The sequence below is a fragment of the Hippocampus zosterae genome, chromosome 10, assembly GCF_025434085.1.
Source record: "Hippocampus zosterae strain Florida chromosome 10, ASM2543408v3, whole genome shotgun sequence".
Classification (NCBI taxonomy): Eukaryota; Metazoa; Chordata; class Actinopteri; order Syngnathiformes; family Syngnathidae; genus Hippocampus; species Hippocampus zosterae.
Genome location: NC_067460.1, coordinates 22,516,433 through 22,540,918, shown reverse-complemented (window position 1 = coordinate 22,540,918; position 24,486 = coordinate 22,516,433). Strand labels below are relative to the sequence as shown.

The 24,486-nt window shown below is 44.8% G+C and overlaps 1 protein-coding gene across 1 annotated transcript in view; it reads right to left on the bottom strand.

The window, feature by feature from the left end:
* cntn5 (contactin 5) overlaps positions 1-24,128 on the bottom strand; it is a 92,343-nt gene extending 68,215 nt beyond the window's left edge. The window contains exons 1-2 of the mRNA XM_052078377.1: positions 23,807-24,128; positions 2,787-2,905 (exon numbers count right to left, since the gene is read on the bottom strand). Of these exons, the coding sequence (XP_051934337.1) occupies positions 2,787-2,841 (55 nt within the window). The 5' untranslated portion in view covers positions 2,842-2,905; positions 23,807-24,128. The remainder of the gene's footprint in view (positions 1-2,786; positions 2,906-23,806) is intronic.
* Between the last annotated feature and the right edge of the window lie 358 nt (positions 24,129-24,486).

The following is a 24,486-nucleotide window of genomic DNA, read 5'->3' as shown; positions in this document are numbered from 1 at the left end:
ATGCCAACAGACAAAAGCCAATTGCCCTGACTTGGTTTTAATAAACCGACACACAACGTCTCACTGAAGAGCCACGACAAATGTCAAACGCACTTAGTTTCGAGAGTTTAGTGCAGGGGTGTCCAAACTTTTTGCCAAGGGGGCCAGATTTTATGTGGTAAAATGTCGGGGGGCCGACCTTGGCTGACATTCTTTACATTGAACAACAATATTGTTCAACAAATTTTAGTAAGCCAGTCTGTTTCACATTTCCATTTTTATTTTAATTTCAACAATCTTAAGAATGTCTTTTGGTTCATTTGAAACAGGAATTTGAAATATGACATATCAGTCAATGTCAACACGGAGTGATGTCTTGTTAACTCGTGAGTGATGCCCTCTAGTGTCTAAATGCTATTACTCATTTAGTGAATGCTATTACTCATTTAGCCACTAGAGGGAAGCAGTACTCTATGAAACATCACTCACCAGTCTACGAGACCTCAGTCAATGCAACACGTGTTCCATTGCGCCCAACCTGCGGGCCAGACGGCACTGATTTTATGACAGGGGCCGAGGGCCGGATGAAAGTCGACCGCGGGCCGGATTTGGCCCGCGGGCCGGACTTTGGACATGCCTGGTTTAGAGGCTCCAAAAACAGAGGCGACGGAGGTCAACCGCACTTACCGTATTTTCCGCACTGCAAGGCGCACCTAAAAGGATTCACCTTATAATCCGATGCGCCTTATATTGGTCCAAATATATAGAAATATAAACTGCTGCTACATCCAATCACATCTGATTGATAAACATGTGTTTGTTTTTTTTTATCCGGGTTTCCTATTGCGCTGGTGCATCTTGCAGCTAATAGTCTATCACGGCAATATACTCATTTCATGTGCAGTGCATCAAAATCCGTCCATTTTCCCCAAAGCGTATTTGTTGCGAATGACACCTTCGCCTTTGGGCAAAGTGGCCTCATGCATCACCGATGTAGTCAACGCATGGATATTCCCTGGAACCCACGTCTTTGAAACAGAGACACCTCAGAGGGACGGCTGAATTACACGTCCGCACTCGACGCTGCGGTTCAATCAGCATCGGGGTGAGAGACGAAAATGGCTCCGACGTCGCCGCCGTGCCGGCCCCACTATTTATTTATTTTTTTAACCATGAGCGAGCCGCGCTAAAGCCGCCGCCCCCCCCCCCCCCCCCTCCTGCCTGCCTCCCCCGATGTCGGACGCTTATCTGCAGAAATGGAAAAAGGAGCAGATAGCCGAGAGAGGGAGTCAAATCATAATTCGGAGCGGGGAGAGAGAGAGAGCAGTGGCGCAGCTGTTCTCAAAAGTGGGCATCTCTTTGAATGTTCCGCGAGAACAATGGAGCAGTAATCCATTACGCAAGCCATCGTGTCAAAAGTATCGTGGCGCATAAAAGGCAAAAATCGCACCCTCGGGGGGGCGTCTGAAGTGGCACGCCGAAGCCCGTCGAGCCTTTGTGACATCTGTCGGCGCTAAACTCAGCACAAAAGGATTTGCCATTTCAAAATGCGGGGGGTTCTCAAGTTTTGCGGGTCCAGGAACCCCTTTAAGTGGGTTTTCCCGAATGCCGATGAAATATGTGTAACTAACGTGTACCCGTACGGTCAAGGCCACGGGAATGGAGTCGTCAAACGACGACAATTTTTTTCTCACTCAAAGGTTATTTTCCATTAATTAGACTGAATGTTTCCAAGACAATGTCATCTTATTTTGAATTTTTGATATGAAAGCCAAAGTTAAAAATGAAAAGAAAGGTAGGATTTTGGATAAAAGACTGTTAGATGAGGCCTCTTTGCCACCTAAGTATTTGTAGATGGGTGGACTTAAACTAGGCCGGGTGATCCGGGTCATGGCACCAATGACCTCACAATATTATTCTAACAGTAGCTATTGGAAGACGGTACATTCTCAGTTGAAGTATTTAAAACGTGCCAGGAAGATGGAGACACGGGTGGGTAGCAGCCCAAGTGACAATATGTGACTTGATGTCTTAACCGGATTGAACTGGAAAGTGTGGTAAGGGTGCCGATATATATGAAGACTAGCTGGTTCGCCGCCTTCCGGGCGGCTCATCAGCTAGTTCCTGCGGAAGGCTGGTAAGGTGGGCCTTTGGCCCACAAAAGTGTTGTTGCTTGGTTCAACTTTTTGTTCATCTTCATTGCTTATCGCGAAAATAAAGAGATGTTTAGCTCTACTAAATAACTAACAATTTTATTGCAATGCTTGTGGGTAGACAAAATTTTTTCGCTAAGATGCCCGCGCGATCGTAGTGAGCCACTGCCTGAGCGGCGCAGTGGCGGCGCGCAGCGGCGCGGTGAAGTAGGTACGTTTTGAAAAGGGACAGACAGAAGGACAGACCAAAAACCAACCAAGATATTTTCAATACCATCTGGAAAATGGAGTTTACATTAATTGAACGACAGAAAATAAATCAACTTTCCGTCCCCGTTTATTGACACACTCGCATATATGCTCCGGATACGGATGCTAGCCAATACTTCAATCATGAGGGAAAAAAACCGCACCACTCTGTGACCACCGCGGCTTCCATTTTCGGCGGCAATTCTCTTTTTCCTTCATATACATGTAAATGTGTAATATGCAATTTTCTCCCCAGCCCTCAAATATGCACACACCAAGACCCCCGACAACACCCTCATTTGCATTACGACATGTCGTCCCCCTGTGATTGCCCCAGCCCAAAAAGGCGGCGCTTTTCCTTCTCAGATGAGATTATTCGGCGGGACGGCGGCGAGGCTCGCTTACCTGAAAGGCCGCTGATGACAGAGAGGAGGAGAATTGGTTTCCATGGTGACCCCATACTTTTCCAGGAGGGTCCCTTCGGCGAGAAGGTCAACAGCTCTGCTTCTTCATTCAAGCTGCGCCTGCACGCAATGGCAACACGGTTAGCGAGATGCAATGCAACTTTGCCGCATTATTTACGATGTCGATGGTCAGAGTCGGAATAATGCGTCGTCGATCTTTCTCATACTTGACGTCACATTTGTCTTGTTCGTATGGCTGGACGATACGGCCTAAAATTTCATTTGAAATTGAACCCATTCACGGGAAAGTATCATTTTAGATTGGCCTTTTTTTTTAATTTTCAAAAATAGCATATGGCGGCCCGGTAGTCCAGTGGTTAGCACGTCGGCTTCACAGTGCAGAGGTACCGGGTTCGATTCCAGCTCCGGCTTCCCTGTGTGGAGTTTGCATGTTCTCCCCGGGCCTGCGTGGGTTTTCTCCGGGTGCTCCGGTTTCCTCCCACATTCCAAAAACATGCATGGCAGGCTGATTGGACGCTCTAAATTGTCCCTAGGTGTGAGTGTGGCGTGGATGGTTGTTAGTCTCTGTGTGCCCTGCGATTGGCTGGCAACCAATTCAGGGTGTCCCCCGCCTACTGCCCGAAGACAGCTGGGATAGGCTCCAGCACCCCCCGCGACCCAAGTGAGGATTAAGCGGTTTGGAAAATGGATGGATGGATGGATATTAGCATATGGCGGCCCGGTAGTCCAGTGGTTAGCACGTGGGGTTCACAGTGCAGAGGTACCGGGTTCGATTCCAGCTCCGGCCTCCCTGTGTGGAGTTTGCATGTTCTCCCCGGGCCTGCATGGGTTTTCTCCGGGTGCTCCGGTTTCCTCCCACATTCCAAAAACATGCGTGGCAGGCTGATTGAACACTCTAAATTGTCCCTAGATGTCTCTGTGTGCCCCGCGATTGGCTGGCAACCGATTCAGGGTGTCCCCCAGCCTACTGCCCGAAGACAGCTGGGATAGGCTCCAGCACCCCCGCAACCCTAGTGAGGACCAAGCGGCTAAGAAGATGAATGAATGAATGAATATTAGCATATGAACATAAGAGGGGGGGGGGCAGCCTCCACTTCAGGTGGGTCACTGCTCCAACTTACCCCCGGATGCATGTGGACTGCGACCCAAAATGTCACGCCATGCAAATTAGACCTGTCACAAACCACCAAACGGCAATCAAAAAAAAAATACCTCGAGATCTCTCGAACAAAATAAATCAATCGAAAGATGAAAAGAAATGCACAGCATCCTTGGAAGAATTCGAAAAGAGCAAATGGTAATCATGTGGTGGACAATGGATACAAATCAGGCATTGTTTCCCGAACGCCGCTGACCTTTGTCGTCAATCATCTCTGTCACAGCCTGTGTTTATCTCTGATTAGGTGTAACATGCGTACTCTCCGTGGCGCTCCCTCCACCTGATTGGGAAAGTCTGAGAACGCCCAGGCTTGAGGGAAGCATGTCCACATCTAGCAGGAGCTGTCGCGCATTTATCATTTATGGAAGCAGAGAGCTCGCCTCGCCTCTTCTACCCAACTTCCCCCTTTCTTTCCCCGGTGGAACACTGCTCTACTTCTGCCTCGGATGTTTCGGTCGCCATGACACCCATCGAGATCGTAGCCCTTCAATTACTGGGGTAGATATCTTGGTTGTGTCAACAAATTGGGTACGAAGGGGACAAAATGCAAAACATTTTGATGGAAATAAGAACACAAGGGGGCAGTATTTTTGTGCCGAGAGCATGTCTGGCGCAAACTGTGCACACACGGGTGGAGATTTCTGTCTTTCAGTATTTTCGTAGAGAGGCGCAGTTCGAAATTGGCGTTTGCGCCGTTGTGGGCGTGGACACAGACGACGACAGCGGACTTCTGTAAAATGTAAAGATACTCGCCGCAGTTCTACAATCTAAAATTTAACTACTAAACGATTTCCCCCGGTGCCAAAAAAATCTGCACGAAGCCTGAATATCCGTTTTTCAGCGTCGACCTGACGTCACCCGAAACCCAATGACGTGACCCACATCTTCAGGCGTCAGCTCGTGCCTTTCTTTCCAGTCGGGAAAAAAAAAAAAAAAAGGTTCTCTGTTCCATCCAATTGTGTCGCAAATAAATCGGAAGGAAAAAGGGGCGAAGGTTGAGGTGATGCTCGCAACTGTTATACTCGTTAGTGTGCCCGCCAGCTTCCTTGACATTGGCGGAAGATCAGTGTCCAGTGCACTTGAATAAAAGACGGTTAAAAAAAGATTTTAAACTCTGCTCAAAAGCAGTTTAACCGTCTCAAATCTTTTTTTTTTTTCCCATGCCGATTGTCTGCCTCCGGGTGTTCATGGTGTTAGCAGCGTTGAAACCACTGACCCGTTTGCACAACAGGAAGGGGGGGGGGGGGAGGAAGTGAGTGATGTGGGGGGGGGGGGAGAAAAAAAATAATAAAAAGGATTGGTCTAATGGGTCTCCCAGTGAATACGATGAAATGCTCTGGCGCCTGCTCGGCTTTCGAGGCGACCTCGGGAATTGCGAGAAATGACGTCCCCCGCGCTGACAAACAATGTTTGTTCTTCATCCCGATGGACGGATCATGCGGCTATTAATGTCGACAGCTCTATCTTGCTTCGTCAAGAAAGGCTTTCGGTCCCTCGGTTGGACGGACCTGCGCGGATTGACAAAATGAACGCCGGATGCGGCAAATGCAGCACAGAACATAACTGTCAGATACTCTCATTTTGCGCCATCTGTGGTCGTTTCGGGGATGTGCAATACGTATGCTAACGCTAACCTACGCGACTTCTGACATACCCATATAGACGCGCGCCCACGCCGCATCAACGTGCACGTAGATTGCAACACAAGGCGTTCGGTGACAAGCATACAAAGTCTCTCCCGCAAAATAATTTTACACCTCTGGTGTCGTCTGTCTCGCCGATTATGCAAAGCTACGTCATGTGACATTGAATTCCGCGAGCAGATTTTGTTCCTGCTGCGAACGGCATCGCGCCAAAGCTATCAGACGGCGGAGTGCGGCTTTAAAAAAAAATAAAATAAAAAAATAGTCCATATGAACATTCAGCTGACTTTTGAGGCCCGCTCCCACGCACAATTATCCCCGGCGCTCATCCCTGTCGCTAACGTCGGCCGTCTGGGCTCTCTCGCCGCCACTTTTTTCACCCATCAATGCTTTTAATTGTCCCGCTGACCTCAATCAAAAGACAATTACCAAAGGGGGAGCGCGGCGCAGGCAATTACCGTCCTCGCCATGACACCCGCAGATTACGCGTGCGGCACGCGTGGCGCCCAATCATATGCCTCGAAAGGTCCTACCATAGGTGAAGACGCTTCAAATGGACACTTGTGTTTGAAGAATCTTCAAAACGACTCTTGATTTCTGCCCACATTAGCCCGGCATAATAGCGTCACCGTTTTTGCATCGTCCATTCATCTCCGGATGCTCGCTTCCGACCGGGGGCTCATTAATTTAAATTCCCTCGGAGCAGTTGGTCAGTGCACAAGCCGTGGATTTGGCGCACAATGGCTGAGTTGATGTTTGATAACGAGGGTGTTGAAATGATCGTGAGTCGTGGTCGACACGTCCACCCGATTTCACGTCGATTGAAGGAACTGACTTAACCCTCGTAGTGCACCGCTTGCGATAAATGTAAAATGATGTCTTTGAATCAAAGGCATTCAGAAAAACACGAGAGAGCTGAAACTTATGAAGGGGTTCTAAAATGGCCTAAATTTCATGACGTCACCGGCTGATAATTCTCAGGCATTGCAGCAATAATAAAAAAACGTTTTGATACCTTAATCTTCACAATTTACATATTTTGCACCGTAGAGACCCATTATAATTCATATTTTTGAATGCATCGTAAACCTAATGTGTATATATGCATTTCACGCGATTTTTACGTCAATCGCTTTGTTTTCGCTTGGACAGACGTAAACATGCCACATTGTTTGGTTGAGGTCATTCCAATTTTGCAACTTTAGGTGGCGTCAGAGGATCGCTAATGAGTTTGCCTTTTTGCAGGAGGCTTCAAACCGATGCATTTTACATGAACACGTCCGGTCGGGATTGTTAGTAGGGCTTGGTTGGGACCTCCAGACGCAATTTTTTTTTCCCTTTTGCAAAAAGTAAAGAATAAAAAATCCCAAAGAACTAATAAAAACTATATATGTATGGATAGCACAGATGCCTCTGAACATTTTGAGTGTTTGGAAAAAAAAAGAATGTTTTTATAACACAAAATACATCATTACAATAATTGTAAAATGCGTAACTTAAGGCCTTTTTAATTTGGAGCACACAAGGGTTAAGGGGCTGAGGCCCCGCTGATCGAACGCTCGAAAGGGTCCAACTCGGAAGCCTTCCTGCACCCATATTAGGCCACGCTGTGATTTTCGACTCGTCTGGGAGGCCCGTTTCTGATCGGGGCTCTTTTATTTGAAGTTTCTATTCGCAGGTTGTAACGACCATCTGGCGAGTCAAAAACATCATCCAAATATAATGTTTTACAACAATACCTAACCAGATTTCCGATTTCATCTGAACCAATGGATGGAATTGAGAAGCTTGGGACACACAAAGCTCGACAACAGCTCTCATTCGTAAGGCCCGTCACTGGCGAGTCAAGTCGGCCACCATCTTCCGGCGGCCACCCCAAGCTGCCCCAGCCTAAGGCAGGGGCCACGACTATCATGGCTGGGGAGCGCCAATGTTCCAGGCTATTGAATGAGACCCGGCTAGCGGTGCGTAATTTTTACCCCAAGTTTCACAATTTCATCCATTAGTACGTACAGTCTGAAAATGTAAATATGGTTGAGTATTGTTGTAAAACATTGTTTATTTATTTATTTTTTAAAAATTTGGCAGGCGCGGAAGCCGGTGGGCTGCCCCCGCGCCTCCCCCCGATGGACATTTCCACTTCACGCTGCCTCAGCAGTGCAAACAACCTTTTTTTCAAGGGCAGCTCTCACCCTGGCGCTGATCCGCTTGACCCCAAGCCATTAGGGAGGCGCTACAAGTGCAGCAAGAACAGTGTGTTTGTTTTTCCCAAACCCATCACCACCGTCCATTCCCGACGACTCCACGGCCTAAACCTTGACCCCCCCACACGTCCCACTGTGCAAGATTCCTCCGCATTTGGAACTATAGAGTCCACTGCGCCATTACCAATACTTCAATTTGGACTGCAATTTTATTCTTCTTCGATTGTAAAAAAAAGTAAACGATATTTTATAAACATACTTATATACACATGTCAAATTAACTTTTTTTTTTAATTTGCAGGCAACAATTTTCGTTAATTTGCATGCAAATGAGTTTTTGGACCCACAACTTAACAAGAGGGTTAACGTTGTTGTGGTTGTCGTACTTTTCCACCGAATTGCTTTAAATTTCTCCCCCTGGAGCTGTTTTTTGGAATACCTCCATCGAATAAAAATCACCCTACTTCTCGGGAAGAGCAACGCTGCACCTGATTTGGTTGCAAGCATGTGTAATTACTCCAAAGCCCCTGAAAAAAAAAGACCAATTAAACATCGTCGAGATGTTGTGATTACTACCATTAATACCCATTTATATCAATATTTAGCACATTGCCTCCCATAGATCACGGTCCAAGGAAAAAATTAAAACAATGTTGAATCAACCTTTGTGTATGTTTTGGAAAAAAAAAAGAGCTTTCCTTACAAAATTGGCTGTTTTGACTCACGACACACCGGGGGGCTTAAACTGTTTCAGAGATGTTGTTTTTACCCATTTTACTGCTTTGTATTTCTCGCTTGGAATTTTTTAACGTGTTCAGAAAGCAGTGGAAAGTGGCTAATTATTCAATTTGGCTAATGCAAGTTTTTTATTTTTAATGACTAAATAAAGCACCTCCTCTTCAGATACTGTGCGCAATTCAAGATCTCTTGGCGAAGACCACATCGCAGCAACAGGAGGTGCCTTTTTCCTCATTTCTTGTTGCTGTAAATAAACCGACACTTTCTCCTCCCGGGGGAGCGCAGCGCAGACACACAAGATGCCGAAAAACTCTCTCTCCGGGAAAGCCGATTCAAATGGCGAGAGCTGCAAACAAAGAAACGCTCTTGCATTGCGTCCATTTCGCCTTAAAACGAAATCATCAATACGAGCCAGCTGTTCATGGCTTCGGGGATGGTGGTCGAAACATTTTTTTTAGCATGTTTAGCTTCGTCGTGACTCAGCATATGAATAACAAGGAAGCGGTCACGTAGGAAGTGCCGTATTAGACCACAAGGTGTACACCAAATACAATTCAGGCATGAATACACAGACAGGTCATCGGTCGGAGAGCCTATCCAAAAGTGGAGGGTGAAAATAAAAAGCGCATATCCCAAAAAAGATGGCAAAGCTAAAGTTTGTTTTCACTCGCAGAGCCAGGATTTCATCAACAAGCCGCGTAAGGACATTTCCAAATAAAGCCGCAGATCATTGCATGTGGTACATGAAGCGGAGATTAAACACAGACAGATCCAGACATTTTGTGTCTGCGTCGCATATCAAAAAATTTGTCTCGGCAGATCCTGTCATATGAATACAATACAATACAGTGCATGCTGATTTATATAGCGCTTTCACAACAGCTGCAGCTGTAATGAAGGAGGGACGATGACACAGGTCGCCGACGGAGGGACGGACTGGCAAAATCGGCGACTGTGCCCAAATGACGAAAAAGCATGTTTGGACAGTTCATTTTTCCAAGTACAAATATTGCTAATAAAATATGGAGCGGCTTCCCTGTTCTGCTGTTTACCTCACTTAGCCTTTCTCTGAAACTCATTAAAAAATAAAAAAAAAAAAAAATCTCCCTGTGCGACCAACCACTGAGTACTACAAGCACAACAATAAAACCTGCGGGTGACGTCACACTAATGCAGAGGACAGGAAGCTTTTAGCCGGCCCCATGCTGCATATGAACACATTTGCTTTCTTCTGAAGCCACGTTGCTGGCGCTGTAATCAGCCTTTTCCACAATCCATTAACAATCCAATAGCGGCGGTTTAATGACTCTCGAAAGGCAGCGGGAAAAGAAGAAGAAAAGGAAGAGGAGACTTTCTTTTATTTGATGGTGCAATCTTTTTGATCCAAAAAACCACTCGGGCCACATTAAAATTCATGTCTGATTTCATGCAGATATTGGACGCAAAAGAGAAGCGACCGCTCAATTGGATTTCCAAATTATTATTAAGCTCGGTGATTGACGTCAATGTGATTGCACTCTTCACTCAAAGAAACATCCGCGTTATCGGATTAACGAGACGTTTCTAATTCAGGCGTCATGTGCGTATAACTGCCCCAAAAAGTTTCCCCGCCCATGATTTGGGAGCGAGGCTGGGTCAAGCTCTGCTCATTTTTAAGTGATGGTCAGATGATAATCAACACATCGTATTTTCCACACTATAAGGTGCACCTAAAAGCATTCCATTTTCTCAAAAGCTGACACTGCACCTTATAATCCGATGCACCTTGTATACGGATCAATATTCTGATTTCTTGGATGTAGTATTTTAAATGTAAAGTGCTTTTGTACAGCTACAGCGGTTGTGAAAGCTCTATATAAATAAAGCTGCATTGTATTCCCTTTGGTGTAGCTCCGTCTAGTGGATGCATCATGCCACTGCAGCCAGTATTGTATCTGAAAGTGCCGTGTGCCCTGTATATGGTAATAGTTCTAAAATAGGACATTCATCGAAGGTGCGCCTTATAGTCCGACGGGCCTTATAGTGCGGAAAATACGGTACACAAAATGGTTGGGAAAAAATATTTAATAATATTTAAATATATAATAATAAAAAAATTACCCTCACACTGCGAGCTTATCTAAGGGTAAAATATATTGTATATATATATATATATATATATATATATTTAATAATATTTAAATATATAATAATAAAAAATTTTACCCTCACACTGCGAGCTTGTCTAAGTCACACAAAAAAGTAATGCTTGGAAATGTCTAGGCAGTAGAGGGGGCGGGGCGAGCATGGGTTAATTTGCATGAGGCAAGACCACCCCATCAAAAAGAACTGAATTCAGTGAGGCTAAAGAATTTGGTGTGAAGTGGGCTTCAATTTTTCAGGTACATTTTTAAAGTAGACGAGACAACCACTTGATGAAATAAACTAGAGTAAATTCAACGCACCGATTTTTTTTTTTTTTTTTTGCGGTGAATTTGCTACTAGTTTTGCTAATGTTCTATACTGCGGTACCAAAAAAAAAAAATAGTTAACTGCAAAAAATAAATAAATAAATAAACCAACAACACCATGGATTTTTCTCGCCATGTATCACGTACGACGTGACGTTGGACGGGCAGCACGACATCAAGTGTTCGGCCGCATCCCTAATGGCGAACGGGCAGACTCTCAAAGGGTCCGGCTGAAAATTGAGATTTAATGAGCTACGTGCGATGCGGCCATGTCTCAAGGCTCCTTTTTCCGGATGTCTCCACCTCGGGTCAGCCTAGTTAACGTGCCCACTTATGCATGAAAGCGACATCGTTCTCGGCGAGAATGACTCGCGACTGAACCCGAGAGCGAAGGCGACGCGACAGCCGCCGCTGATCTTTGCGGCTCAGAATCGACGCAAACGATGGCAAGCGGATGACATAATGATGCTTGGATGGGAAAAGTTCTTGTGCCATTTGTTCAACAATAACTTTTTTCCCCCGCATCTGTCATAATGCTTTCCTGAGAAAGACGTCACATCTGCCTTTGAACTCCAGAAAACTCGAGCTCGACTTGAATAATCGGAAAAATGACATTTACAGATAAATTTGGTCAAAGTTGGTGACATACCTAACGCTTGACCTTAATGTTATTTTATTCATCTTTGGAGTAATTTGGGTTCATTCTTTTAATGTACCTGATGGAGTCAATCTAGACTTGATTGTGGTAATGGTCTTCTCCTGAATGGACTCCTTGAGAAGAGCATCAAACAGCTGCAGCGCAATCAGAATGCCACAGCTGGATGGTCGGACCGTGCCGGAGAGATCGGAATATTTAACTCCGGTCCTAAAAGGCTCCACGCTGGCTCCCGGTTACTTGTAGAATCGATTCGAAAACGATGCTACTGGTCTATAAATCGCTGAATGGCTCCTGGTTACATTCAAGAAATGGTACTTGAATATACACCCAACTTAGTAAATATGGATAACATCCTTTCACCTAAATAGCTGAACTCTACGTGTATTTTGATTTTTTTTGGTGGCGGTGATACAAGCAAAACAAGAATATAATAGTGATGAGAAGAAGTTTGACGATATCCATTGAACCGGACACGGAACGGAGTAGCATCACAAGCTAACTGATTTTTTTCCCATTTAGAGTTTTTTTTTAATTAAAAACTACAAGAGAATGGAAACATGCAATATTTGTCAGTCCGAGAGTCAAAAACACAACAACTTCAACTAAAAAAGTCACACATAGAGGTCAGCTAGCATAGCTTAGCAATTTAGCGCACGCACCTCTGCTCAAAAATGAGCTGCGCTTCCTGTCGCCGACGCGTTTAATTTAGGAGGAAATAAACTTCATTTCCATGTTGTCAAAGACATATTGATCGAATCAACCATCATTTTATTTGGAGGCCATCGCCGGCGCCTCCCTCGGGGTGGGGGCGGGGGACTTCACACATCTCTCCCTGTGTGTGTGTGTGGGGACGTGAGAGCAATTTGACACTCGAGTCTGATCTGCGGCTTGTCACAAATTGATTTTTAGTGCGTGTATAAAAATGAAAATGACTGCAATGGAGAAGTGGGGGAATGACCCCCCCCCCCCCCCCCGCCCCATTTATGATTTGGGAGAGAAATTATTTTTACTATTTATTTATGTTTTGAGGGGGTTTTTTTTGCCCTGGCTCTTAAATTAGAAAGATAATAACGGCGACAGTGGGCCCGGCCCCAAAAGTAAAACACTGGAACACAGAGAGGATCTGATTACGTTGATGACTGCCTGGTGTACACTTCATAAAACCGAGATTCACTTCAATGCTTTCACCACAAATAGGAGAATGAATGCAAACAAAGCTTCAAAGAACTCAAGTCAGGATGCATCAAACAACGATGACAATTAGAAAAAAAAATAAAATCAATCCGACTCAACATTTTTTCCCACAATTTTAAACAAATATCGCAATTATAATGGCAAGGTCAAGTTTTGGTCAAAATAGGCCAAGGTTAAGAAAGTGGAGCATACGTAAGCCCACCACTTTTTTAACCAGCTGAAATCAGTTTGTTTTGAGAGAGCGGGCCCGTCTCATGCAAGTGAACACCCGGGCTCGCTCTTCCGCCCCTCGACTGCTGGGGGGAAAAAAAAGGGGCAGACAGGGAGAAATAAATAAAAAAGAACAACATTTGCAATGCTGATGTGAGCCATGCCAAAAGGTAATATGGATCCTATTTTCCCTCAGGGAGGCAGCACATCTCAACCAAATTACACTTGTTAATTACTCTGCAGATCTGTGTACGTAGCGCAGGCAGGGGAAAAATTGGCAAAAAGAAATTCAGAGGGCCCCTCCCCCCCCGCCTTCTTGCCATTCGCCATATTTTTTTCAAAATTGTTTTCAATAACTTTAAATATTCTTTCGTTTGTTTTTCTGCCCCTAATTTAGCCCTGTTTTTATGGAAAATGCAAAATTAATATTTATCAGTATTTTGGTGGGGATTTCTGTTTTTTTTGTTGTTGTTTTGTTTTGTTTAGTTTGGGGGGGGGTTCCGGGAAAAATCAATTATGCATGGATTTTTGCTATCGGTGGGCTGGCCTGGTGAATAGCAGGAGTTCACTGTACCTGTCAGTCCCCACCATGTCAACACCTTCACCAGACTTCAAGTACGTGCCGCTTATCAGAAGTGAAACAGACAAAAACATCTCATGCATCGCAGTAAATTAGAACACATCGGGAAATGGAATTTTAGTCGAGACAATCTATACAATGTGTGTTAAACATTTCTCATTGTCAGAGTGGTAACCAAAAAATAAAAAAAAACAAAATCATCCATCTCAATACGTAAATGAAATGGACCAGCGGAAAAAAATTAATTAGTTGATGCATAACCGGTGGAGGCGGCCCGGTAGTCTAGTGGTTAGCACGTCGGCTTCACAGTGCAGAGGTACCGGGTTCGATTCCAGCTCCGGCCTCCCTGTGTGGAGTTTGCATGTTCTCCCCGGGCCTGCGTGGGTTTTCTCCGGGTGCTCCGGTTTCCTCCCACATTCCAAAAACATGCGTGGCAGGCTGATTGGACGCTCTAAATTGTCCCTAGGGTGTGAATGTGAGCGTGGATGGTTGTTCGTCTCTGTGTGCCCTGCGATTGGCTGGCAACTGATCCAGGGTGTCCCCCGCCTAATGCCCAAAGACGGCTGGGATAGGCTCCAGCACCCCCCGCGACCCTAGTGAGGATCAAGCGGTTCGGAAGATGAATGAATGAATGAATAACCCGTGGATCAAGGAGACAATTTAAAATCGACTACTAATTTCATCCGGCACACTCATCTGTTGCTGAAGGCGACTCTGCCTCCTCCTCAAGTCCAAAACATAATGAGCGACGAGTCGATGCCACGCTCTAAATAGTCAACTTGACTAGTCGACTACTTTATCCAACTTGGAGGCAAGGAAGCCGACTACTCGAAAACAACCCATTCAAAAGCACATTTTCCATACCGTCTCCTTTCAGGTGATTATTTAAGCTTTTTATAGAACCAAATTCCATCCTTACGCACTTCCAATGCCCCCTGCCCCTCACACCCCCAAACTCTCCCTCAATCACACAGTGGAAGCATTGACTAAAAGCATCATATCAAGCGGCTTTCTTTTCTCGCATTTTCAGCCCGTCGCCTCACTGCTCGCGTCTCATCTCGATGCTTAATGGAGCCTTCGCCTCGGTCGACTATCCGGAGGACACGTTGCTTACCAGAACGCCTTAGCATTGGGCTAAATAAATGTACGTTTATGGAGCACGGGGTTCATTGTCACCGGAATGACACTGAGGGGTTATTAAATCACCCATCCCGACACCGGGGGGGTCTGCCATTGCATATAAGAAATATATTCAAAGGAATTATGCCCCCCTCCCCCCCCCCAGCCGGCTTGGGTGGAATAAATCCAACGGCTGTCAGAGGGTGAGACGCCACAGGAAGCGAATGGAGGACATGGAGTTGCAGATCCCAGGGATGCCATAAATTTAGATGGCAATTTGAAAGAAAACACCAAAAAAAAAAAGATATTATTCGCAACAGCATGGAAGGACTTTCAGTGCTGCTCAAGCCTTCGTGTCCATCTCGCTGGAAGACGGCTATGATGTTGCCATCAGCATTGAGAGCGAGTGAGAAAAAGGAGGGAGTGAGTGACACGTTGGTACTTGAACGTATTTATTTCAAAATGTAAATAGCGTCTTGGGCTTTGGAAGCTAGCTTGTACTTAGCATAGCTGGATGACAATTGACACACGCAGGGGGGAAACCCTCACATTAGCAAGCAGTCGGGTATTTGGTGTTTGTTTGTTTGTTTACTGAACATAAAACATATACAGTAATAATTTGACAGAAAATAAGGTAGATAAAAAAGTAAAAAGAAAGAAATCAGTCTTCATTCAACACAGTTATGTTCAAGGGAGTAGGATGAAGTAAAAAAACGTATCTAGTCCTACCCCGTTATGTGTTTATATCTACTAAATCATTTTTATATCAATCAGAAAAGAAAAAGTATGAAGAAGTCTCCATTAAGGCTCATACTTTACCCTTAACCGTGATATTTTCACAACTTTTGGTTTGTATCGGGATTATATACATCCTCACCCTGGCACTCTGGTGTCAATTTTCTCTTGTATTCAAAATGGATATTTCAATACCTTTATTTATCAACTTAGTTCTGATTTATCATTATATTTAATGTTTAGAATTTATCATTTTAACTCTGATTGGTGTAGGTTGTTTGTACTATTTTTTTGAATTTGTTTTTGAAATCAGCAAGCGATTTACTCATTTTTAGGTCCGTTTCGAGATTATTCCACAGATTAACACCTTTGCTAGATACACTTCTTTGCTTGATGTTTGTTCTTGTTTTGAGTTTTTTGAATAAGTTGGTACCTCTTAATTCATAGTTGCTTTCTCGAATTTCAAAAAACTTCTGAATGTTTTGGCAGAGCAGGTTATTGTGTGCTTTGTACATTAATTGGGCGATTTTAAAGTCAACCAGGTCATAAAATGTCATCGTATTTAATTTGATAAATAGTGCATTTGTGGGTTCCGTATATTTTGATCTATTAATAATTCAAATTGCTTTTTTTTGTAGTTTGTATTGATGTGTGACAGTAAATTTCAAACGGTTTGGGGGCAATTATGCTATATGAGGTTAATGATATGGATGAGCATGAGGGTCATGTGAGAAGCGATCATCAACATGTGGTAATTGGCTCCTTCATTTATGATACCAATACCGCAGTAAAGGGTTGATGCAGAAAAAAATAAATAAAAGCTAGCAAATCTGGAAGATCAACTTGCCAACAGCGGCAGGGATGCCAACATCACACCTGTGAACTGCAAAAAGTGCACAAACACACACACACACGCAAGTGCGACCCACCTGTCCCCCGAAGCGGTCGAGCCAAAGCCGAAAGATGTCACCAACAAGTTCAGATGAACTTGATGCATGAACTTTGCAAGTCATCCTTCAACCGACAGTCATGGTTTCTTATCTCATTTCCACACGCGCCATTGTTTACGACGTCAAGGAATCGCATTCGAGCCACGTTCAAATGTCAAAAGGTGGCCGACTCATTCCCGCCAAACTTTGCGTTTCGAGAACTATCAGCGAGGCTGCAGATTTCGCCTTTGGACACCGATTCCCAGAAACCATCTTTATGGCTCTAATCTGTCATCTGCATGATAAAAAAAATAATTAATGCTGTAATAATAAATATGAATGACTACTGTTGGCAGTCACAAAATTCAGCCAGCCGGAGCAGCTTCATTAAAAGGGAATAAAGCCGCCGGCCTTTCCGGACGGCGGGTGATCAACACTCGGACTCGAGCGTTGACCACACGCAAATTAGATGCGGTGTTGGAGTCGCTTCGCAAAATGGAAAAGAACGGCCCGGAATGAATTGCGTGATTGATCGAGGATTCGGCAAACTGACGCCATTGAGAAATCGCAAAGCTTAACGACCTGTCTGAAAATGTGGACGGCCTGTTCCCAAAACAACTGTTATCTGGACTTTCCCTCGGATGGGAAAAAAAAACATGCTCGGATGCTAGCATTGCTATCGGGCCTTATACCGCTCCTTCCCGAGCCCAAGACCGATAAGAAGGTTTGTCCTTCAGCAGAAGGTTTGCTCATCACGGATTGATTGGCTGAGCGCTACCATGCTGAGCTGCTTGCCGGTCTGATTGTGACAAGCACCCCCCCCCCCCCCCCTCCCGCCGCCACTACGCTTTCCATCCTCCCCATTCACTACATTTTGAGATGTGTTGGACTTGTCTTTTAAATGTACGCTACATGCGCAAAGGTCCCCCCCCACCCTCAGGCTCAAACTGTCACATCCCGTGTTTGCCAACAGGGGGCGGGCTTTCTGCCCGCCGCTTGCACACCTGTCACTCATTTGTGAGTGATTGCTCAGCCTTTATTTGGACGCTCTGGCAGTCTACTCACTGCCGGAGTATTCCACGCCGTGCCAAAATTCTCTCGTCCAATTCCTATTAGTTATTTTGTTGTGCACAAAGCAATAATTCCATCGCTTCGGGCACAACGTGACAGACTGAAAGGTGGATCCCCGAAATAGCAGACACAGAAAGAGGTTTTGTCAGAGAACAAAAAGAGTCTTTAATACGAACACAAAATACCCGACAGGGAGAATAACAAAAAGCGCTGGTCAAAATAAAGGACCAGGGATAAAATAAAGAGAACAACCGAAAACGCTTGCAGAAAAAATAGCAAGGAGGGTCTGATTAGACAATGATATAAATTTCACTCGCAAGAGGAACAATGACGCGCAATAACAGCCACAAGTCTAAGAGGCAATGAATAATACAAATAGGATTTGGACGAGAGAATTTTGGCACGGCGTGGAATACTCCGGCAGTGAGTAGACTGCCAGAGCGTCCAAATAAAGGCTGAGCAATCACTCACAAATGGGTGACAGGTGTGCAAGCGGCGGGCAGAAAGCCCGCCCTCTGCTGGCAACCACGGGATGTGACACAAACCATGCTCTCCTATAAGGAGAATGGTTGGCACGGCGCAAGTGACAGCCCATTGACCATATTCCTTTTGTGTTTGACATACTTGGCCAATAAATTTGATTCTGATGATACAAAAAAAACACAAAGTGTCAACACGCCATCCCTCATAGGACATTTTACCCTCATATGCAATCAGCCCGGAGCTGCCTTCCGCGTGAAAACACGATCTTCAGGCTATTTTTCTTCACCACCGCCAAGTTAATCACTGATGAACTCTCGCACTGATATGGAGCCGTTAAACAAGGCTCGCACATACGGATAATCGGGTCTCATTTGAGCCTAATACCCTCCTGCCATTAAAAGTCTGAAAAAGCCCAAATTAACATGTACACCACACTTTACGGGCAATAATCTTTTAATCTTTAAGTCTTTTCCTACAAGTCAGCAATGGCCCGACTACTAACAAAAACGTGCATAAGTGTGTAAACACCAAAAAGGCGCAATCTTATACACAAAAAAAAAATCATACACACCAACTTTTGAAAATTAAAATGAATAAAAAGTCAACTGAAATGATGTAGTTTAAAAAAAAATGAATCAAAGCTATAAAGCCCGTAAACATATAATTAACTATATTTCAAATTAAAAATGACATTTTATGAAAAATGGCTGTCATCAAAATTCCACAACTACGATAACCCTGTTTTTTTTTTGTTTTTTTTTTTGTGGGGCATGAATCTATCTCAGGATGGTCGTTTGGAATTTGTGAACTTAAAAAAACTTGACATTCATCAATCAATCTCTTGGGATTGCTCAGTACGACAAACAAGCTTCAACTGCATGGCGCGGCAACAAAGGAATCATGCGAGCATTTGTTGCAGACGACTCGACGGGAGAGTTCACCGAGTGAGGACAGCACAAAGAGACGCTGATGAAAGAACGGCTTAATCGACGGTAATGAGGCTGCCTGACGCATGGGCACACCCAAAGACTCTTGTTGCAGATTAACAGGAGGAGGCCGATTTCTGACTTCTTCGCGTTGTCGTGTCGCTCGTGTTAATTACATTAGCCCTCAACATCCGCAGACATTTGACACGGGTACGAAATTTCATTTACACTTTGGGAAAAGCCGACACATTACAACGGGGTCATGACGCCAAAATAGATCCGACTGTGACTCAACTTTGAATACTTGACCACTAGAACAAACTATCCCTGTTGAAACAAAATGTTACAAAAAATAAAAATCGAACATAAAAGTACCCGCCTCGAAATTTGCCCCAAATAGCCACTTCAAAACAAAATGGCCGACTTCCTGTCTAATTTTATGCACGGATCTTTTCGTGTGTCCTGTCATGACACTAAATAATTGGTTTAACTGCTATATGGGGTTGTTTTGTTCTTGTGGGGGGGTCATCTTCTGGATCCCTAAAACACGATACATACATCCATATAAAAACATGGCGCGTTTGCGGGCATATTGAGGACCACAAAAAGGCCTTTCATAATTGATAGATTTTTCCGAGATTCTCACCGCTTGATGCTCGCACAAGCGCCAACTCATTGGAGAGCAGAGCTTTGAGTAAGTAGCGCGTCTGCTGCGATTTGTTCTTTGGCGAGTCAGTGAACAGTCTGCCATGCTAACAAAAACTGATGGAATGCGCGGCTTGATTAGTTTGGTAGTTTTCTCTTGTTACTGCCGTTAATTTGATTCTGTTCTGGATCCTCGCTCTTTCAGACAAGCCACTGTATCTTTCAAAAAAAAAAAAAACCATCAATAAAATAGTAATAATAGTTGCCATCGGCGTTTGAGCGCTCATTTCTCAGGAATATGAAACAATGAAACAGAGGGAGGGAGATTCCGGTTACAGGATATGGAGTTGAAGTCGCCAGTTTTAGGACTTGGGACTTGTTTGGCCGAAACTTGCAAAAGGCTGGACACATTTTATGAGATTGTGTGCCACAAAAAAATATATATAAAGTATATAAAATCAATCAAACCAAAGATTGTCTCTGTTCACAAACACGTTTTACGCGTCTACCGAATGTGTACTAAAATCCTCAATCTTAGCTGCTAATTTATCGCTCTTCTGTCTACCTATGGCCACCCATTTGTCCGATGAAAGGTTCCAGTGGCCGAAATGTATCCCACCAGGCTGGTTGCGGAGCCTTTCTATGGCGCGATGAGGGCCACTCACCACCAGCTAGCTCATGAGCTAACACGGAATGCAAAATAATAGGCAACTCGCCATTGCGTTAGCTAGCCACTGACGCCAACAAAAGGTGGCTCTGGGTGCCGTTTTAACCATAACACCCCCTACTCATCTCTTCCCCACACAAAGGGAAACTGAAATGGTAAAGAAAATAAAAATAAAATAAAAAACACGTTAATGTTAAAACACATTTCACTCCCTCCACTCCTCGGTCAATGCGTTAGTACAGTGCCGCTAGCTAACGGGTCAAATACGGAATGCAAAATGGTGACTTTCTTCACGAGTCAAAATCTTGCTTGAAATCTAGAGGGGACTGGAGATATGACAATTATCAAACGCTGTTTTTGTTCTCGCGGGCCGCAGCATGTCAACAGCAGCTCTGCCTTCGGGGTTGTCTGTTCGAATCGGAGTCACTGCTGAGAGTGACGTGCGTGCGCGTTTGCCGAACGGCAGGCGTCTCGGCAGTCGGACCAATTACGATGTCAGATTAATCCTGGAGGGGATGTGTGTCGCTCACTCGCTGAAGGGGAACACTCAGACAATCAAAAAAGAGGCCGACAGACGTGTCGCCGCTAATGTTTATTCAAAGTAGTCTTTCATCCCAACAAATGTCAGTCGTGTCAAATCGTGGCGGAGGATATTCTCAATCGTTCTGTTTATAGATGCAAATTTTACAACCTCATCCCGTGAGCTACACCGTGCTATTTATACGCTAGGCCAAGGGGCTCTCAAACCTTTTGGGGTCCAGGGACCCCTTAAAAGAGACCCCCCCCCCGACCCGAGGACGCCCACCTCATAACCTAAATAACACGTTAACCCAAAACTGCCATTGGAATTGAAACATTTGCATTGGTTTACATTTGAGTTTCAAAAAAACAAAAAAAAAACAAATTCTTTTTGTGGATTAAAAAAAAACTACAGAAATGAAGTTGTATTTTTTTTCACAACAAAAATTGTTCTAATAATACATCCATTATGATACGAGTCCAATTTTAAAAAATATTTCAATGATTTTTGATGAACAGTTTGGCCCACGGCGGCCCGGTATTCCAGTGGTTAGCACGTCGGCTTCACAGTGCAGAGGTACCGGGTTTGATTCCGGCTCCGGCCTCCCTGTGTGGAGTTTGCATGTTCTCCCCGGGCCTGCGTGGGTTTTCTCCGGGTGCTTCGGTTTCCTCCCACATTCCAAAAACATGCGTGGCAGGCTGATTGAACACTCTAAATTGTAAATGAATGAATGAGTTTGGCCCACGTTACGTTACGGTACGAATTTGAAAGCCAAACATTTGGTCAAAGTGAGACTTGGCGTAAAGTAAGTTTGAGACCCGCTGGCCGCCTGAGAGGTTCAGTGTGACGACTTATCGCAAGAGTCGCCATCATCGAAGCAGACGGCGCGCTTCGGGGACGTGTCGGCTTGTTGGGTCGGAGACTTTTATGTCGGTTTCCACTCAGATTTGTCAGTGACAAGCAGACACCCTTGGGTGCCATTGTCTTGGCGAGACAGTCCCCCCCCCCAACCCCCCTCCCCGACCCTTTCGTCGAATCGCTCGCTCGCTGTCTTCACTGCGATACATTTTCCATTCGGGAGACCCTGGGGTTAGTCTTCATCGCCGCTTTGTCATATTCAATTAGCCAAAGGACCCGCGTCGGTATTTGTCTCAGTTAAGCAGCGGCGAGCGTCACGAACCACGCTGAGATGCCGCACCTGCAGCCCGGGGGGGGGGGGGGGGGGGCTGCCGGGGATCGCAGAGGTGAGGGGTGTCCAAATTGCCGGGACGTGATGCAAGGGCCACTTTGACAAGCAGCACCTTTAATTGAATAACTCTTTTGATGCTACAGCTACGAAAAAAATTGCGGTAAGCTAACAATTTATCAGCGTGACTCAAAATCATTAAGTGTGATCATGTCATGAATTAATGTGTAATTGCAAATCCCCCCCATTGTGGGACTAATCAAGTTTATCTTATCTTAATGTGATTTGTTCACAAATAGAGCAGAGCAAATCATTTTTTTTTTGCTCCTCCTCTAACTAAATTATCTGCATTCAACAGAGTTATGGAGGCAAATGTCAATGTTTGTCGGCGTTTTACATATTTTCATGTCTACAATGTTGTCTAGTACCACTATTGATCAAACAAGGAGAGTCAGACTGACCCATAAACATTTACACATTTGCATATCTTCTGACGAAAAAAAAATGTTTGCTAGGATAGTTGGACTTTTTCAAAGAAAAAAAAAGTTCGTTTCAAGATCATAATAATAATAATACATTTTATTTATAAGCGCCTTTCAAGACACTTTACCGGTATGTTGTATTTTTTCCAAGATAAGGTCGAAAGTTTAAAAAAAATCATCTCTCATTATGCCTTTTATTCTCAAAATAAATACAACTTCATGCCTGTAAAAATGCACCTTTTGTCATTTCCACCTTGTGTCTACCCATCAGCTCCCTCTAGCTAGCGGCGTCTTGTCCAGGTGTGCCTCGTTGTCTCATCAGTTTGTTGAATTCAGTTCCCCATTCCCTCAAAATCAGATTGCTCAAAAGCAACATTCAAAAACTCAAAATGTTCATGCTACAAACACCGCTGAGTTTGTCTTCATGAAAAGCCTTTGAATGTTCCATTCCAATCCCAGAAAAATGAACTAATTCACATTCACGGGCCATTTCATCAAGCGTACCAGGAGCATCTCACGACAAATTAAAAAACAGCTCTCGGAAAGATGCAGTTCTGCAAACTGCAAATACAATAATAAACACGCTGTTGAGTTGATTAGCCCTTTTCGTTCTGCGTCTCATTGCATGGAATGGATTGGGCCGGCAATTCAGGCTCCTTGGTTTCACATTCAAGAGTCTTCAATCTTTTATTCCGGAAATTTGGTGGGGGCCGGCGCTTGCACTTGTAAAACGTCTCTCCATTATACATGAAGAAAAGCAGGAGGAGGATTTCTTGGTAGCATGCGCGCGCGTATACACTTTCTCTTTTGACTTGTTGGCCTTGGCCAAGTTCTGTCAAGCTACCACCGCTTTGACTGATTAATGCCTGGCACGGGCTAACACCTCATATCGAAAAAAAAAATCAATGCCAAGTGACAATAAATAAATAAATAAAAGACTCTGTGCACGACCCTTAAAAAACACCCCACAAGGCACCTAACATGGAACCCAAGCAGCAGCACTTACAATCGACACTGCAAAGTCAAACCTCAAAAAGCCATGAAATTGAATTCTGGGATGGACTTCAAGAGCACCTGCAAAAAGACAACCTGAGCGCTCTTATGGAGACTCATCTGCATTAATTGCACATCCAAGCCACTTTCATTGTGCGTGCAAGTGTTTGGAGGTGTGGATTTAAGTAGACAATAATTGGCTGCGTGTGCGTGGCTTTTCGATCCACATTTCCACTCGTTCGTTCTACACAACGAGCAAGTTCATTAACTCCAGACAGAAGCAGCAGGTCAAAAAACACACTCCTTCCTAAGATTAATATGACGGCGAAAGCCGTCATTTTTTTTCTTTTTGCTCGATTTGGATGGAAAACAAGCATAAACACGAGAGTCCACGGCGCTTCCACTCACCGGGAAAGCAGCGGTAAGGTCCGCCTCCGTTCGCCGGGCTACTCGGCTCTTGTGCGAACCTCCTCCGCCGCCGCCGCCGTCGCGTCCTGCTTCCGGCCAAGAAAATGTCCAGAGAAGTCCGACAAGCTGCTCAGCGGGTGCCGATATCCATTCCCGAAGTAGGAGAAGAGCTCTCATCCACTTTGGGTTCCGGTTGTGGCGGTCTTAGTTCAAGTCTGCTTGTTCGTCAGCTTCTCTCGCTGGAGCCCGCTGGAGCCCCACTGCAGGGTTGCATCCCAGCGGCGGATTGACTGCCTGATTGAGGGAGGGAGGGAGAGAGGGATGAGAGGACGCTGGTCCTTCCCCCTTTCTGCGAGTGAGGATGAGGAGTGGCATCCCGCACAACGCCTCTGGCCACTCCTTGTTGGCACCGCTAGATTTTCACGCCGACGATTGTGTAGGCTCAAACTAACATGGCCCCACTAGTCGAAACATGGTGTTGTGATGATGTGGAATATGTTTCGACTCGGCGGCCTCGCGGTGCAGAGGTGCGGGGTTCGACTTGCACTTCATTATCCAAGGTGGAAACGGATATTATTCTGAAAAGTTATTCTTATTTCTGACTGACTCTTGTCAAGATGCCAGACCCGTCAACCTCGGCTAATAGCTGCCAGTATAAATGATTACGATTCCCCTTACAA